The sequence below is a fragment of the Leptopilina boulardi genome, unplaced genomic scaffold (assembly GCF_019393585.1).
Source record: "Leptopilina boulardi isolate dan_hultmark-lab unplaced genomic scaffold, ZJU_Lbou_2.1 LbouV2_202, whole genome shotgun sequence".
Taxonomy (NCBI): Eukaryota; Metazoa; Arthropoda; class Insecta; order Hymenoptera; family Figitidae; genus Leptopilina; species Leptopilina boulardi.
Genome location: NW_026137755.1, coordinates 2,838,724 through 2,854,003, shown reverse-complemented (window position 1 = coordinate 2,854,003; position 15,280 = coordinate 2,838,724). Strand labels below are relative to the sequence as shown.

The following is a 15,280-nucleotide window of genomic DNA, read 5'->3' as shown; positions in this document are numbered from 1 at the left end:
CTGAAGTGTTCAGTTTTGTTGTCAACAGTCACCCATATTCTTTTTATTCACAGTATTTATTTAATGGTGTTTGGTAGATTTTGTGTATTCGTTTATGGCGCGAATTGTATTATTTTTCAGAATTAAGTGATTTAGCAGGTTTATTTTCATCATGCCTGCTGTATTAAAGCATATTGAAGTTGATAACTTTAAATCATACAAAGGAAAACTTATAATTGGTCCATTGAAACCATTTACAGCTGTGGTGGGACCAAATGGATCCGGTAGGTTATCTTGCAATTTTTGTTGTTTTTCCATCTAATAATCTAAAAAAAATAAAATATATATTCATGTCCCTATTTATTGTTCTGTTATAATGGGAAATTTTCAGGAAAATCTAATTTCATGGACGCTATCAGTTTTGTTATGGGTGAAAAAACAAGTAGTTTACGAGTAAAAAGATTTAGTGAACTTATTCATGGAGCATCTATTGGAATGCCAGTTGCTCGAAGGTAAGATTTTCTTAATATTTTATGTTAATAATTACTTTAATAGTTATAAAGTTATGTTTTACGTGTAACAAAATCTCGTGTGACAATTGTTAGTAATTCGAATAATTTATCTACTTTTAGTGCTTCAGTAACAGCTGTATTTTTACTTGAAGATGATAAAGAGAAAAGTTTTATGCGTTCAGTACAAGGCTCATCCTCAGAACATCGAATAAATGGAAGTGTAAGTTGTTAACTTTTTTTTACAATTACTTTTTCAAAATTTGTTATTTATTTAAATTTTGAAAATTCTTTTTTAGGTTGTAACGAGTCAAACATATTTATCCGAATTAGAGCAATTAGGAATAAATGTAAAGGCAAAAAATTTCCTTGTATTTCAAGGTGCTGTGGAATCAATTGCCATGAAAAATCCAAAAGAAAGAACCGCATTGTTTGAAGAGATTAGTAATTCCGGAGCTTTAAAAGCTGAATACGAACGGTAAATATTTAATTAGATTATATTTTTAAAAATTTTACTCTATGTATTTTATTGAAAAAAAAAATGTCTTTAAACAGTTTGCGAACAGAAATGTTGCGAGCTGAAGAAGAAACTCAATTTTCCTATCAAAAGAAAAAAGGAATCGCTGCTGAACGTAAAGAAGCAAAACTTGAAAAGGAGGAAGCTGAAAAATATCAACGATTAAAAGAAGAATACGTAATATTATTTTTGTTAACTTTTTTTTTTTAAAAAAAAGATTTATATTACATAATTTTTTTTTATATTTCAGGGAGAAAAACAAATAGAATTGCAACTTTTTCGTTTATTTCATAATGAAAAAGAAATTGAAAATTTGGAAGTAACACAAAAAAAGAAACAGCATGAGGTTGAAAAAATTGAAAAAAGACGCGAAAAAGCCGAGGAAGTATTGAAAGAAAAAAAGAAAGAAGCTGGCAAATTAGGAAGAGATCTTGCAAAAATTGAACAAGATATACGTGAAATGGAAGTTGAAATAACAAAGAAAAGACCAACTTTCATTAAAGCAAAAGAACGTGTTGCACATATGCAAAAAAAAGTTGAATCCGCTCGTAAATCTCTTGCTCAAGCAAGAATTGCTGATGAAGCGCATAAAAAAGATATAAATGAATTACAAGAAGAATTACGTCAAGTTGAAGAATCAAAGGCAGCTTATGAGGCAAGTATTGCCGGTCAATCACAATCACAAGGAAGAGATGTACAACTTGAAGATGAACAAGTACGTGAATATAATCGTTTAAAAGAAGAAGCTGGCAAACAATCGGCAAGATATCTTCAATTACTTGATTCAATTAATCGTGAACAAAAGTCAGATCAAGATAAACTCGATAATGAAGGCCGAAAGAAAACTGAAATTGAAAATAAAATCAAACAAAAGAGACATATGCGAGATGAGGCAATGAAACGTGTTGAAAAATTAGAGGAACACATAAAAACATCGGAGGCTGCTTTAGATGATCAAAAAAAATTAAGAACCGATTTGCAAAGTGATGTTGGAACATCAAAAGATAAAATTCAAAATCTTCAACGTGAATTGGAAAATATTTCCGAACAATTGGGTGATGCAAAAGTTGATAAACACGAAGTGTCAAGAACTAAAAAGAAAACTGAAATTGTTGAGAATTTTAAGAAACTATTTCCTGGAGTTGTAAGTTTTATACATTTAATTTTTACTTGTTTTCTACTTTTTTCGATAGCTTTGTGTACGAAAAATATTTTTCTATTTTAATTTATTTTTCAGTACGATCGAATGTATAATATGTGTGAGCCTATTCACAAACGATACAATGTTGCAATTACGAAAGTTCTTGGAAAATACATGGAGGCTATTGTTGTTGATACAGAGAAAACAGCTAGACAATGTATTCAATATTTGAAGGAGCAATATCTCGAGCCTGAAACTTTTTTACCTTTAGATTATATCCAGGCGAAACCTCTCAAAGAACGACTAAGGTAAATTAAAATAATAATTATTAAATAATTTATTATTATTATTATTAATAAAAATCATTTTTTTGTATTTTAAATTAAATACTTCAGTGATAATAATTTTTCTCATTTTTTTTATTAGAAACATTCAAGAACCAAGAAATGTTAAATTACTTTATGATGTGCTTCGTTTTTCGCCAAAAGATATTGATAGAGCTGTACTTTTTGCAACGAATAATGCTCTCGTTTGTGAAACTCCTGAAGATGCTAATAAAGTCGCTTATGAAATGGATAAGAAAGCACGCTACGATGTAAGTTATAAGAATTTACATTTTCCTTGGCTTTATTTTTTTTATTTTTTTTTTTATGTCAAGTAAATAGGAATATTTTGTATAACTAAAAAAAAGTATATATTTTAAATTTATTTTCAATAATTTGTTTAGTGTGTCGCTCTTGATGGTACGTTTTATCAAAAAGCCGGTATTATTTCTGGTGGTAGTTTAGATTTGGCAAAAAAAGCAAAAAGATGGGATGAAAAACAAATGGCACAACTCAAATCGCAAAAGGTAATTTTTGAAAACAATAATAGTAATAAATTTCTATTAATTTATAATTTTAATTTATTTTCAAAATAAAGTAATAATAATTTTTTAATTTTTCTCAACATTCAGGAACGATTAACAGAAGAATTAAGAGAGATGTTAAAGAAATCTCGCAAAGAATCTGAACTTAATACTGTAGAGTCTCAAATTCGTGGTTTGGAAACACGTTTGAAATACAACAAAAGCGATTTAGTAGCTACTGTAAGTTTTTTGAAATTAAATTTCTTTTCAAATCTTTTCTATTTTCAAAAAAAATTGAAATTGATTCAAGTAATTTTTACAGAAAAAACAAATTGCTGAATTGGAAACTGAATTGAATACTCTACAAAATGAGATGGATAAATTTGGAGTAAGTAAAAGTTATTGTTCTTTAAAACTGTTCTATTTTTCATTGTTATTTATTGTTATATTATGTATCAGCCAAAAATTGCCGAAATCGAGAATACAATGTCTGAAAGAGATCAGAAGATACAGAATGTGAAAGAAAAAATGAATAACGTTGAAGATGATGTATTTGCAAGTTTTTGTGAACAAATTGGCGTTTCAAATATTCGTCAATACGAGGAAAGAGAATTAAGGTGAATAAAAAAGAAAAAAAGAAAAAGAAAATTGAAATGAAAATGATTTTCTTTTATTTTTAGATCGCAACAAGAGAGAGCAAAAAAACGAATGGAATTTGAGAATCAATGTAATCGAATTTACAATCAATTGGATTTTGAAAAACAACGCGATACAGAAAGTAAATGTCAATGGAAATTTATTTTTCAAGGTTTTGTGTTTGTATGTGGAAAAAAACTGATGTGAATGTGTTTTAGGTAATGTATTGAGATGGGAACGTGCGGTGCAAGACGCTGAAGATAAATTAGAATCGGCAAGGCAGGCAGAATCAAATCAAAAGGCAGAAATAGAAAATGACGAGACTCAAATGGAAAAGTTGAAATCACAACGGACAGCTAAAAAAATGGAAGTTGATTCGAAAGATGAAGAAATTGGCAAATGTCGACGTGAAGTTGGTGGAATTACTAAAGACATTCAAGCTGCTCAAAAGCAACTTAATTCAGTGGAAAATAAAATTGAGCAAAGAAAAGCGGAAAGACACAATATTCTCATGAATTGCAAGGTATGTACTTTTTTCAAAAAAAAAAGTGGAATTTTCTATTCTATTTCAAAAATCCGAATTTTTTAATTTTATTTTGATCATTTACAGATGGAAGACATTGCAATTCCAATGCTTTATGGAAACATGGAAGATATTGCAGGTGAAACAATTAATGATACAAATAATGATGCGAATGTTAGTGCACAACAACAATATGAGCGGGAAAGTAGAATTACAATTGATTATTCATCGCTTTCGGATAATTTAAAAGACATTGATGAAGACGATTATAAGAAGACGTATGATAAATTAAATAAAGCAATCAATGACCTTCAAAATACAATTCAACGCATTCAAGCTCCAAATATGAAAGTAAATTATTATTATTATTATTATTATTATTATTGCTAGATAAATTATAATTTCGAATTCAATTTGTATTATCAATTAAAATTTTTATCTCTATATCTAATAATGAAACAAAAAAAAAATTAAAATTTGTTTATTAACATTAGAATATTTACATTTCAGGCGATTCAAAAGTTATATTTGGCTAAAGAGAAATTACATGAGACAAACGAAGAATTTGAGCAATCGCGTAAAAAGGCGAAAAAAGCAAAAACACAATTTGAAAAAGTTAAGAAAGAACGACATGATAGATTTATGGCATGTTTCGAACACGTGGCCAATGAAATTGATCCTATTTATAAGGTAATTTTTTTTTAGAATTTATTTTTCTAAGTAATTAATTAATGGAATTATAAAAATTTATTTATAATAATGGAATTAATTTTATTAGAGTTTGGCAAAAAATCAATCTGCTCAAGCATTCTTGGGTCCGGAAAATCCAGAAGAACCTTATTTGGATGGAATTAATTATAATTGTGTTGCACCTGGTAAACGATTTCAGCCAATGTCTAATCTTTCCGGAGGAGAAAAAACTGTTGCTGCATTGGCTTTACTATTTGCAATTCATAGGTGGAAAAAAAATCAATTTTAATATTTCTAGTTTTTATTCGTTTCTTTTTCTTTAGAATAAAATAAATATTTTTCAATTTTAGTTTTCAACCGGCACCTTTCTTTGTATTGGATGAAATTGATGCCGCTTTAGATAATACAAACATTGGAAAAGTTGCCAGCTATATAAGAGATAAAACAAGTTCACTTCAAACTATTGTTATTTCTCTAAAAGAAGAATTTTATTCTCACGCTGATGCTCTTATTGGTATATGTCCTGATGTAAGTTTTTATCGTATTCCAAAATGGTTTATAAAAAGCTTTTTTTCTTTTTTCAAAATATTGCACTTTCTAATATCTATTTTGCAGGTTGGAGAATGTCTAGAAAGCAAAGTATTGACACTAGATTTGACAACATTTCCTACACATATTTAATTTATATGTATTAATTTGACATTTATTTTGGAAATCCTATTTTAGTTTATGTTTACGATAAAAATGACTACGGTAAAGCGCATTTGTATGGTAAAAAAAGGATATATTAAACTTTTTTACATTTTTTTTTATTTGAAAAATTTTTGAGAATTTCTTTCAGATCTTTCTTTTCAAATAAAGGAGAAAAATAAAAATTCCATTAAAAATGATTTATTAATAATTAAAATAAACCTATTTTAAATTTCAATCGCTAAAGTAATTTAGTTTATTATATGCAATGCATATATTTACATATACTTGTAGGATGAGAAAAATTATTCTTCAGGCCAAGGTTTGCCGATACCTTGAGAAGCTCCCATTCTTGATGGATCTTGACTTGGATAATGAATGGGTGCTGTTCCAGGTGGGAATATTGGAGCGGCTGCTGCAGCAACAGCGGCAGCAGCTGCTATTTGCGGTGGGAACATAAATGGTGGAGCTACTGGTGGTGGTGGAATCATCATTGGTGGCAACATACTGGCAGTTGGTTGCAAATTGAAGAAATCACTTCCAATAGCACGTGGTGGCGGTGGTGGTAAAGCGCCTGGTAATCCAGGAACGGGTTCCAACATTTCTCGACTACCTTCAGCAACTGATATTGCCTGACGACCTTGAGAACGTCCCCATTTAATTGTCAGACGTCGACCACCCAATATTAATTTATTAAATGTTCTTTCGGCAGCAGCTTCAGCGGCATTTCTTTGCGTGTATTGAATAAAGGCACACTGTTGTCGCGGTACCATTGTCACCGATCTAATCTCTCCATATTGATAAAAGTGATCACGCAATTGTTTCTCAGTTAAGGCTTCGCCCAAATTACCAATATAGAGTGTTGTAATTGATTTATCCTCTGGTGCATCTAACTTTGGCATTGCTGCGGCACGTCGCATTAATTTATCAGCAACTGGATCATTAACACCATAATAACGATCTTTAATATTTTGATCAGCCAACGGATCATCAGGATCTGTTGGTTTCTCATGACGATATGGACATTCCTCGCCTCTTTTACATTCACCTTTCACATAAAAAGAACAAATGTGAGGTCGATTTCTTTTGTAATATGGACTTGTTCTTGCGAGTTTCATTAATAAATCACTGGCGGCAGCAGATTTTCCAACGGCACCTGCTGGCGATGTATGATCCATTTTACTGATTTCATTGTCAATATTTTGAACGTAATATTCTTTATTAACATTCGAACGTGGTAGATCATCTTTTATTTTTAAGGCCGCGTCACGCACTTGAATTGGTAGCCCATATTCTAAATCAAGTAAACATGTTTGACAAACATTCTTTAAACGGCTGCAAGTTTGACAGACTTCAGTTTTTTTGAAACGCATTCTTGCACCGGGACACCAACGAAATACTGTGAAAGGACGCATGCAAATCTTACATTCCTTGCCATATTTTTCTTTCATCTGAAAAAACAAAAGTATTTTAATGCTAATATTTAAAAAAATGAAATTTCAAGTTTATTTTTTTCAAAATATTGATTTGATTGTTATTCTTAGTATATTTATGTAAATCTCATAAAAAAACAATTAAGTATTGTTGCAATGTTAGTTAAAGAAATTTAAAAACAATTACTCACCATTCGAATGTATGGGTTGTCACCAAGGCATGTTTGGCATAAAATTGGAAACTCCTGAAAAGATAAAAAATCAGTACATTGAAAAATATTCAAATCAATAACAGTTAATATTATTAAAATATTACAAAATACTTACTGCATCTTCCCAATTTTGTCGATTATATGTATTTGAAGTTTTTGAAGTCGCCATTTCGTATTATTTTCTGACTTTCATTAACATGTCAATTTGGTTTTACATGTATGCGCGTGTAAGCATATACTACGTCATAGATGTGCGCGCGCAAAACCATTCTAGACGCTTAAAGGTACTCTCACACTACAAAAACAGTTGAAATTATATCTAAAATATTAGTAAATCTTTGTTTAGTTTTTATATATACACATTCTTCGTGACGAAAATATTGATTTGCATCTAGATCTAAACAATAAATACAACATAAATTATATTTGAAATCATCTCCAATGACGCAATGAATGTAACCTACCCCACCCTGTATATTTCTTACCTTCTAGTGTTTTTTGTAGTCTATGATACTAGTCAGTAGCCATCAGCAAGAGGCCGAAAAGGCCTCGTATTATATTTGTAAAAAGTTTTCATCAAATCATTCGCGATGACTACTTTTGAATCTAAAATGCCTGTACGCTTTGTAAAGCGAGTACAGTTTGGTATTCTTTCACCTGATGAAATAGTAAGTTTTTCACTTTAATCATAACAAAATCAATTAAATTTCACAACGCAACTGTACCGTCGCAGCCGGACTCCATTTTCCCTATATGACATCGTCACTACAATAATCATAAAAAAAATTGCAATGAATGAAAAACAGAAATTTTGAAAATTTGACTATTTGAATATAAATATTTAACCCAATTACAAAAATAATAGCGTTTGAATCATAAAAGTGGATTTTTTAAAAATAATTGCTATGTAATATTGAAAAATTGTTTAATGAGGTTAGGTATCCAGAATAATTGAAAGAAAACTTTTATTTTGATTAAATAATTCGCAAGAGGCAAATGCAAAATTTTTCGTTTTATGTAATTAAATCTGATTTTACGTGTTTTTTTTTTCTTTTTCAACAGCGACGTATGTCTGTCACTGATGGTGGAATTCGTTTTTCTGAAACTATGGAAGGTGGCCGACCTAAACAAGGTGGTCTCATGGATCCAAGACAAGGTGTAATTGATAGGAATTCACGTTGTCAAACATGTGCTGGCAATCTTACAGAATGTCCTGGACACTTTGGTCATATCACTTTAGCAAAACCAGTATTTCACATTGGTTTTATCACAAAATCTATGAAAATTCTCAGATGCGTGTGTTTTTTCTGTTCAAAACTTTTAGTTAGTCCAGTGAGTAATATTCAAATTGTATTTAAAAAACAAAATTAATTTTCTCTCATAATTGTTTTTTTTCAATATTTTTAGAATAATCCAAAAATCAAAGAAATCGTCATGAAGACAAAAGGACAGCCACGAAAACGTCTCACATTTGTCTACGATTTATGTAAAAGTAAAAATATTTGCGAAGGTGGCGACGAAATGGACATTAACAAAGATGGCACTGAAATTCCATTAGCCGATAGAAAACCAGGACACGGTGGTTGTGGTCGTTATCAACCGAGTTTAAGAAGATCTGGCCTCGACATAACAGCCGAATGGAAACAAATTAATGAAGACTCACAGGAGAAAAAAATGCCATTAACTGCCGAAAGAGCACATGAAATTCTCAAACAAATTACTGACGAAGAATCATTTATTCTTGGTATGGATCCAAGTTATGCGCGTCCCGATTGGATGATTGTCACTGTTCTTCCAGTGCCACCATTATCTGTACGACCAGCTGTCATTATGTACGGATCAGCGAGAAATCAAGATGATTTAACGCATAAATTGTCTGATATAATAAAAACAAATAATGAATTGATACGAAGCGAAGAGAAAGGTGCCGCAACACATATTGTTTCGGAAATAATAAAAATGTTACAATTTCACGTTGCTACATTGGTTGATAACGATTTGCCTGGATTGCCGCGTGCAATGCAAAAATCAGGAAAACCACTCAAGGCCGTCAAGGCACGACTCAAAGGCAAGGAAGGACGAATTCGTGGTAATTTGATGGGTAAACGTGTTGATTTCTCAGCGAGAACTGTCATCACACCGGATCCAAATCTTCGTATTGATCAAGTTGGTGTTCCACGAAGTATTGCACAAAATTTAACATTCCCCGAAATAGTGACACCGTTTAATATTGATAAAATGCAAGAACTTGTAAGAAGAGGTAATTCACAATATCCTGGTGCAAAATATATTGTGAGAGACAGCGGCGAACGAATAGATCTTCGATTTCATCCAAAGGCATCTGATCTTCATCTTCAGTGTGGTTATAAAGTTGAGAGGCACATTAGAGATGGTGATTTGGTTATATTTAATCGTCAGCCAACTCTTCATAAAATGAGTATGATGGGACATAGAGTGAAAGTTTTACCATGGAGTACATTTCGTATGAATCTCAGTTGTACATCTCCCTACAATGCCGATTTTGATGGCGATGAAATGAACTTACACGTTCCACAATCAATGGAAACAAGAGCTGAAGTGGAAAATATTCACGTTACACCACGTCAAATTATTACACCGCAAGCTAATAAACCAGTAATGGGTATTGTGCAGGACACATTGATGGCTGTGAGAAAAATGACAAAAAGAGATGTTTTCATTGAGAAGGAACAAATGATGAACATTTTAATGTTTTTGCCAAGTTGGGATGGAAAAATGCCTCAACCTTGTATACTTAAACCAAAACCTCTATGGACGGGAAAGCAAATATTTTCATTGATTATTCCAGGCAATGTGAATATGATACGTACCCACAGTACACATCCGGATGAAGAGGATGATGGACCATATAAATGGATTTCGCCTGGTGATACAAAAGTAATGGTCGAGCATGGTGAGCTTATCATGGGAATTTTGTGTAAAAAAACACTTGGTTCATCGGCTGGTTCACTTTTGCATATTTGCATGTTGGAATTAGGTCACGAGGTGTGTGGTCGATTTTACGGAAATATTCAAACTGTCATTAATAATTGGTTATTATTGGAGGGTCATTCAATTGGTATTGGTGATACAATTGCCGATCCTCAAACATATTTGGAAATTCAAAAAGCAATTAAGAAAGCAAAAGAGGATGTCATTGAAGTTATTCAAAAAGCTCACAATATGGAATTGGAACCAACGCCTGGTAATACATTGAGGCAAACTTTTGAAAATCAAGTAAACAGAATTTTAAATGACGCTCGTGATAAAACTGGAGGTTCAGCGAAAAAATCATTGACTGAATATAATAATTTAAAGGCTATGGTGGTCTCAGGATCAAAGGGTTCGAATATTAATATCTCGCAAGTTATTGCTTGTGTGGGACAACAGAACGTTGAGGGTAAGCGTATACCATTTGGTTTTCGTAAACGAACATTACCACATTTCATCAAGGACGATTATGGTCCCGAATCGAGAGGATTCGTCGAAAATTCGTATCTTGCTGGTCTTACGCCTTCGGAATTTTATTTTCACGCTATGGGAGGTCGTGAAGGTCTTATTGATACGGCTGTAAAAACTGCTGAAACTGGATACATTCAGCGTCGTTTAATCAAGGCTATGGAGTCCGTAATGGTGCATTATGATGGAACTGTGAGAAATTCTGTTGGACAGTTAATTCAGTTACGTTATGGAGAAGATGGTTTGTGTGGAGAAGCTGTTGAATTTCAAAATTTGCCTACAATTAAATTGAGTAACAAAGCATTTGAAAAGAAATTCAAATTCGATCCAACAAACGAAAGATATTTGCGTCGTATTTTCAATGAAGACATTGTTCGTGAGATGATGGGCTCCGGTGAAGTGATTTCTGAATTGGAAAAAGAATGGGAACAATTGAGTAGAGATCGATCGGCTTTGAGAGAAATTTTCCCCAGTGGAGAGTCAAAAGTTGTATTACCTTGTAATTTGCAACGTATGATTTGGAATGTACAGAAAATCTTTCATATTAATAAACGATCGCCAACTGATTTGAGTCCAATGAGAGTTATTCAAGGTGTGAAGGATCTTTTGGAAAAATGTGTAATTGTCGCTGGTGAGGATAGATTGAGTAAGCAAGCCAATGAAAATGCCACACTACTTTTCCAATGTCTCGTCAGATCAACTTTGTGTACCAAGTGTGTGTCTGAAGATTTCCGATTATCGAGTGAAGCATTCGAATGGTTAATTGGAGAAATTGAGGCAAGATTCCATCAGGCACAAGTGTCACCGGGTGAAATGGTGGGAGCATTGGCTGCACAATCTCTTGGTGAACCTGCCACTCAGATGACGTTGAACACTTTCCATTTTGCTGGTGTATCATCAAAGAACGTAACCCTGGGAGTGCCGCGTCTAAAGGAAATTATTAACATAAGTAAAAAGCCAAAAGCTCCTTCTCTAACTGTTTTTCTAACTGGAGCGGCAGCAAGAGATGCAGAGAAAGCAAAGAATGTTCTCTGTCGCTTGGAACATACAACATTGAAGAAAGTAACGGCAAACACGGCAATTTATTATGATCCTGATCCACAAAATACTGTCATTGCCGAGGATCAAGAATTCGTAAATGTCTATTACGAAATGCCCGACTTTGATCCAACAAGAATTTCACCTTGGCTACTTCGCATTGAATTGGATAGAAAGAGAATGACTGACAAGAAACTTAGCATGGAACAAATTGCTGAAAAAATCAATGCTGGATTTGGTGATGATTTAAATTGTATATTTAATGACGATAATGCCGAAAAATTGGTTCTACGAATTCGAATAATGAATAGTGATGACAACAAATTTCAAGACAACGACAAGGAGTCTATAGACAAAATGGAAGATGACACATTCCTGAGATGTATTGAATCGAACATGTTGAGTGAAATGACACTGCAAGGAGTTGAAGCAATTGGTAAAGTTTACATGCATTTGCCTCAGACAGACGCAAAGAAGAGGATTGTCGTGACTGATACTGGAGAGTTTAAGGCGATTGCTGAATGGTTACTGGAAACTGATGGTACAAGTTTGATGAAGGTATTGAGTGAGAGAGATGTAGATCCTGTGAGGACATTTAGTAACGATATTTGTGAGACTTTCGAAGTATTGGGTATTGAGGCTGTTAGAAAGTCAATAGAGAAGGAAATGAACACTGTATTGCAGTTTTATGGACTTTACGTCAATTATCGACATCTTGCGTTACTTTGTGACGTTATGACAGCCAAAGGTCATCTTATGGCCATCACTCGTCACGGTATTAACAGACAGGATACTGGAGCACTTATGAGGTAATGTTGATTATAAAAAAATCTTGAGACTTGCATCATTTAATTTGAGGTTTAATTTTTTAAAAAATTTTATTCCAGATGTTCCTTCGAAGAAACTGTGGATGTTTTGCTTGACGCTGCTTCTCACGCAGAAACCGATCCTATGAGAGGTGTTTCTGAAAATATTATTATGGGACAATTACCTCGAATTGGCACAGGTAATTTATTATAAATATATATATATATATATATATAATGAAATTTAATTTTTTCGAAATTGAATGTATGTCAATAAATGTAAATTATTTTCAGGTTGTTTTGATTTATTACTCGACGCTGAGAAGTGTAAATCAGGCATGGAAATTCCCATGGCTACTGGAGCAAATCTAATGGGCGGAACGGGAATGTTCTACGGAACTGCAGCGACATCGAGTATGAGTCCACGTATGACACCTTGGAATCAAATAGGAGCAACTCCAGCTTACGGTGCTTCCAGTATGTCACCTGGTAAGTTTTATCAGTTTTTATCATTCTTTCAATACTTCTTCAATACAAAAATAATAGAATCGAAAAAAATTCAACTAAATTGATAAATTAATATCTTTTCATTTCCTTCACAGCACTTGAAAGTGGAATGACACCTGGAGCTGGATGTTTCTCACCCTCCGGAGCGTCAGATGCATCAGGAATGTCGCCCGCTTATTCTGCTTATTCTCCACAACCTGGCAGTCCTGGTAGTCCAGGACCAAGTATGAGTCCGTATCCAATGTCGCCAGCGGGTGGTGCATCGCCAAGTTATTCACCAACATCGCCAGCATATTTGCCAACATCACCAAGTATGACACCGTCAAGTCCAAATTATTCTCCAACAAGTCCAAGTTATTCGCCAACAAGTCCAAATTATTCACCAACTAGTCCAAGTTATTCGCCGACGAGTCCAAGTTACTCGCCAACGAGTCCAAGTTATTCACCCACGAGTCCCAGTTACTCGCCCACAAGTCCAAGTTACTCGCCTACGAGTCCAAGTTATTCACCCACGAGTCCCAGTTACTCGCCCACAAGTCCAAGTTACTCGCCTACGAGTCCAAGTTACTCACCTACGAGTCCAAGTTACTCGCCGACGAGTCCAAGTTACTCACCAACGAGTCCCAGTTATTCACCGACAAGTCCAAGTTACTCGCCTACGAGTCCAAGTTATTCACCGACGAGTCCAAGTTACTCGCCAACAAGTCCGAGCTATTCGCCCAGTTCTCCAAATTACACACCTGCATCTCCATCATATTCTCCGACAAGTCCTTCTTATTCGCCAAGTTCACCACAATATTCACCGGCGAGTCCAAGCTACTCTCCAAGTAGTCCAAAATATTCACCAACAAGTCCCAGTTATTCACCCACATCACCATCATTCGCTGGTACATCACCACGCTATACACCAGCGAGTCCCACTTATTCACCGACAAGTCCATCATATTCTCCAACGAGTCCAAGTTATTCACCAAGTTCACCGCAACATACACCAGGTGGTAGTACAAGATATTCGCCCAGCAGTCCAAATTATTCGCCAACGTCACCAACTTATTCTCCATCGAGTCCTCAATACTCGCCATCAAGCACCAAATATTCTCCAACAAGTCCAACTTACACTCCCACAAGTCCCAGTTATTCACCAACGAGTCCAACTTATTCTCCTCCTGTCCCAGGATATTCACCCACAAGTCCTACTTATTCACCAGCATCGCCAGCTTACGAAACCGATGACTCTTAAAAACTTGTCATTTTTTCCATCTACTTATTCTACTTGGTTCGCGAATATTTTTTTTACATTTCTACAGAAAAAGAAAATTCCCTTTTTCTTCATATCTCGTTAATTCAATCGAATAATAGTGATGAAATTATGAACAATAAAAGTTTAATTTTATATTCTTCAAAAAGAAAAGGTAATTAATGAAAAACAGTATCAGTGTAGAAAAGTTATGGAAACAAATTTTGAGAAATGACTGCTGGTTAATTCACTGATTTTTTTTACAATCGAAAGAGAAGTTATAGGAAAATAATCACATCTGGTGAATTAATTCGCCTTTAGTTTTAAATATGAGTCAGATAGATTTTAACAATCAAGTTAAAATTTGACTTATGAAGGTAGAATTTCTGATATACTATAACTATAAAATTATATAAGTTATTCTTGTACAGTTTAATAAGAAATTTTCAAATACTTTTTTTAAAAAAAAAAACTAAATAAATTGTTTCTAAAAATGTAATTCTAACGTTTTAACGTTATGAAAATTATGGAAACAAATATTCAAGTCATTTAGAATTTGTATATTATTAAAATAAGACTGCTGATAAAAACATTGTTAGCGTATTTTTATAATATAACTCAAGTGGTAGAATTAATTATTATCTTTACATATCTTTTCTTTTCTTAATGTTTTAATATTAAAATACCTTATTCTAAGTAATATAAAAATGATTAGTATGTAATTTACTGCAAAAAAAACGTTTTAAATAAAAATAAAATTTTAAATTTAGTTTTTATTTTACTTTGCCTTAATCATTCAATAAATTATATTTAATTATATTTTTAAGAATTATTTTAAAAAAACAATTTTAATTATAAATTTAAATTATACATTAACAGTAGTTGTAATAAATTAATAATAATTAAATATAAATAATATATATTGATAAATATAATAAAAAAAAAAACATTTGTTATTGCAATTGGAAAATTAAATAATGAATTATTTGTGTGTATTATTAAAAATTTGCTATTTGTAATTAAGAATAAATCAATATT

The 15,280-nt window shown here is 32.7% G+C and overlaps 3 protein-coding genes across 3 annotated transcripts; 2 read left to right on the top strand and 1 right to left on the bottom strand.

Annotated features, from left to right (window-relative positions):
• Nucleotides 1-13: 13 nt before the first annotated feature.
• On the top strand, nt 14-5,663 carry LOC127278265 (structural maintenance of chromosomes protein 1A). Its single transcript, XM_051299883.1, has 19 exons — nt 14-263; nt 371-491; nt 612-711; nt 788-966; nt 1,044-1,182; nt 1,256-2,149; nt 2,243-2,454; nt 2,573-2,741; nt 2,874-2,996; nt 3,102-3,233; nt 3,316-3,381; nt 3,453-3,610; nt 3,674-3,771; nt 3,848-4,152; nt 4,240-4,503; nt 4,663-4,842; nt 4,931-5,109; nt 5,193-5,370; nt 5,458-5,663. The coding sequence occupies exons 1-19, from the start codon at nt 152-154 to the stop codon at nt 5,521-5,523; spliced, it is 3,675 nt and encodes a 1,224-aa protein (XP_051155840.1). The 5' UTR covers nt 14-151; the 3' UTR covers nt 5,524-5,663.
• A 54-nt stretch (nt 5,664-5,717) lies between these two features.
• LOC127278278 (pre-mRNA-splicing factor RBM22) lies at nt 5,718-7,451 on the bottom strand. The gene is made up of 3 exons (XM_051299919.1): nt 7,293-7,451; nt 7,157-7,210; nt 5,718-6,983 (listed from the first exon to the last, which is right to left on the bottom strand). The coding sequence occupies exons 1-3, from the start codon at nt 7,344-7,346 to the stop codon at nt 5,838-5,840; spliced, it is 1,254 nt and encodes a 417-aa protein (XP_051155876.1). The 5' UTR covers nt 7,347-7,451; the 3' UTR covers nt 5,718-5,837.
• A 229-nt stretch (nt 7,452-7,680) lies between these two features.
• Nucleotides 7,681-15,011, top strand: LOC127278264 (DNA-directed RNA polymerase II subunit RPB1). Its single transcript, XM_051299882.1, has 6 exons — nt 7,681-7,845; nt 8,240-8,509; nt 8,585-12,501; nt 12,580-12,698; nt 12,793-12,987; nt 13,101-15,011. The coding sequence occupies exons 1-6, from the start codon at nt 7,768-7,770 to the stop codon at nt 14,243-14,245; spliced, it is 5,724 nt and encodes a 1,907-aa protein (XP_051155839.1). The 5' UTR covers nt 7,681-7,767; the 3' UTR covers nt 14,246-15,011.
• The last annotated feature ends 269 nt before the right edge of the window (nt 15,012-15,280 follow it).

Coding starts and splice junctions, on each gene's coding strand:
- LOC127278265 (XM_051299883.1), top strand. CDS start 152: ATGCCTGCTGTATTAAAGCATATTGAAGTTGATAACTTTAAATCATAC. Junction 2,742..2,873: donor ATAAGAAAGCACGCTACGAT/GTAAGTTATAAG, acceptor TAATTTGTTTAG/TGTGTCGCTCTTGATGGTAC. Junction 4,843..4,930: donor AAATTGATCCTATTTATAAG/GTAATTTTTTTT, acceptor TAATTTTATTAG/AGTTTGGCAAAAAATCAATC.
- LOC127278278 (XM_051299919.1), bottom strand. CDS start 7,346: ATGGCGACTTCAAAAACTTCAAATACATATAATCGACAAAATTGGGAA. Junction 7,211..7,292: donor GACAAAATTGGGAAGATGCA/GTAAGTATTTTG, acceptor TTATCTTTTCAG/GAGTTTCCAATTTTATGCCA. Junction 6,984..7,156: donor ACAACCCATACATTCGAATG/GTGAGTAATTGT, acceptor TTGTTTTTTCAG/ATGAAAGAAAAATATGGCAA.
- LOC127278264 (XM_051299882.1), top strand. CDS start 7,768: ATGACTACTTTTGAATCTAAAATGCCTGTACGCTTTGTAAAGCGAGTA. Junction 8,510..8,584: donor CAAAACTTTTAGTTAGTCCA/GTGAGTAATATT, acceptor CAATATTTTTAG/AATAATCCAAAAATCAAAGA. Junction 12,988..13,100: donor TGCTTCCAGTATGTCACCTG/GTAAGTTTTATC, acceptor TTTCCTTCACAG/CACTTGAAAGTGGAATGACA.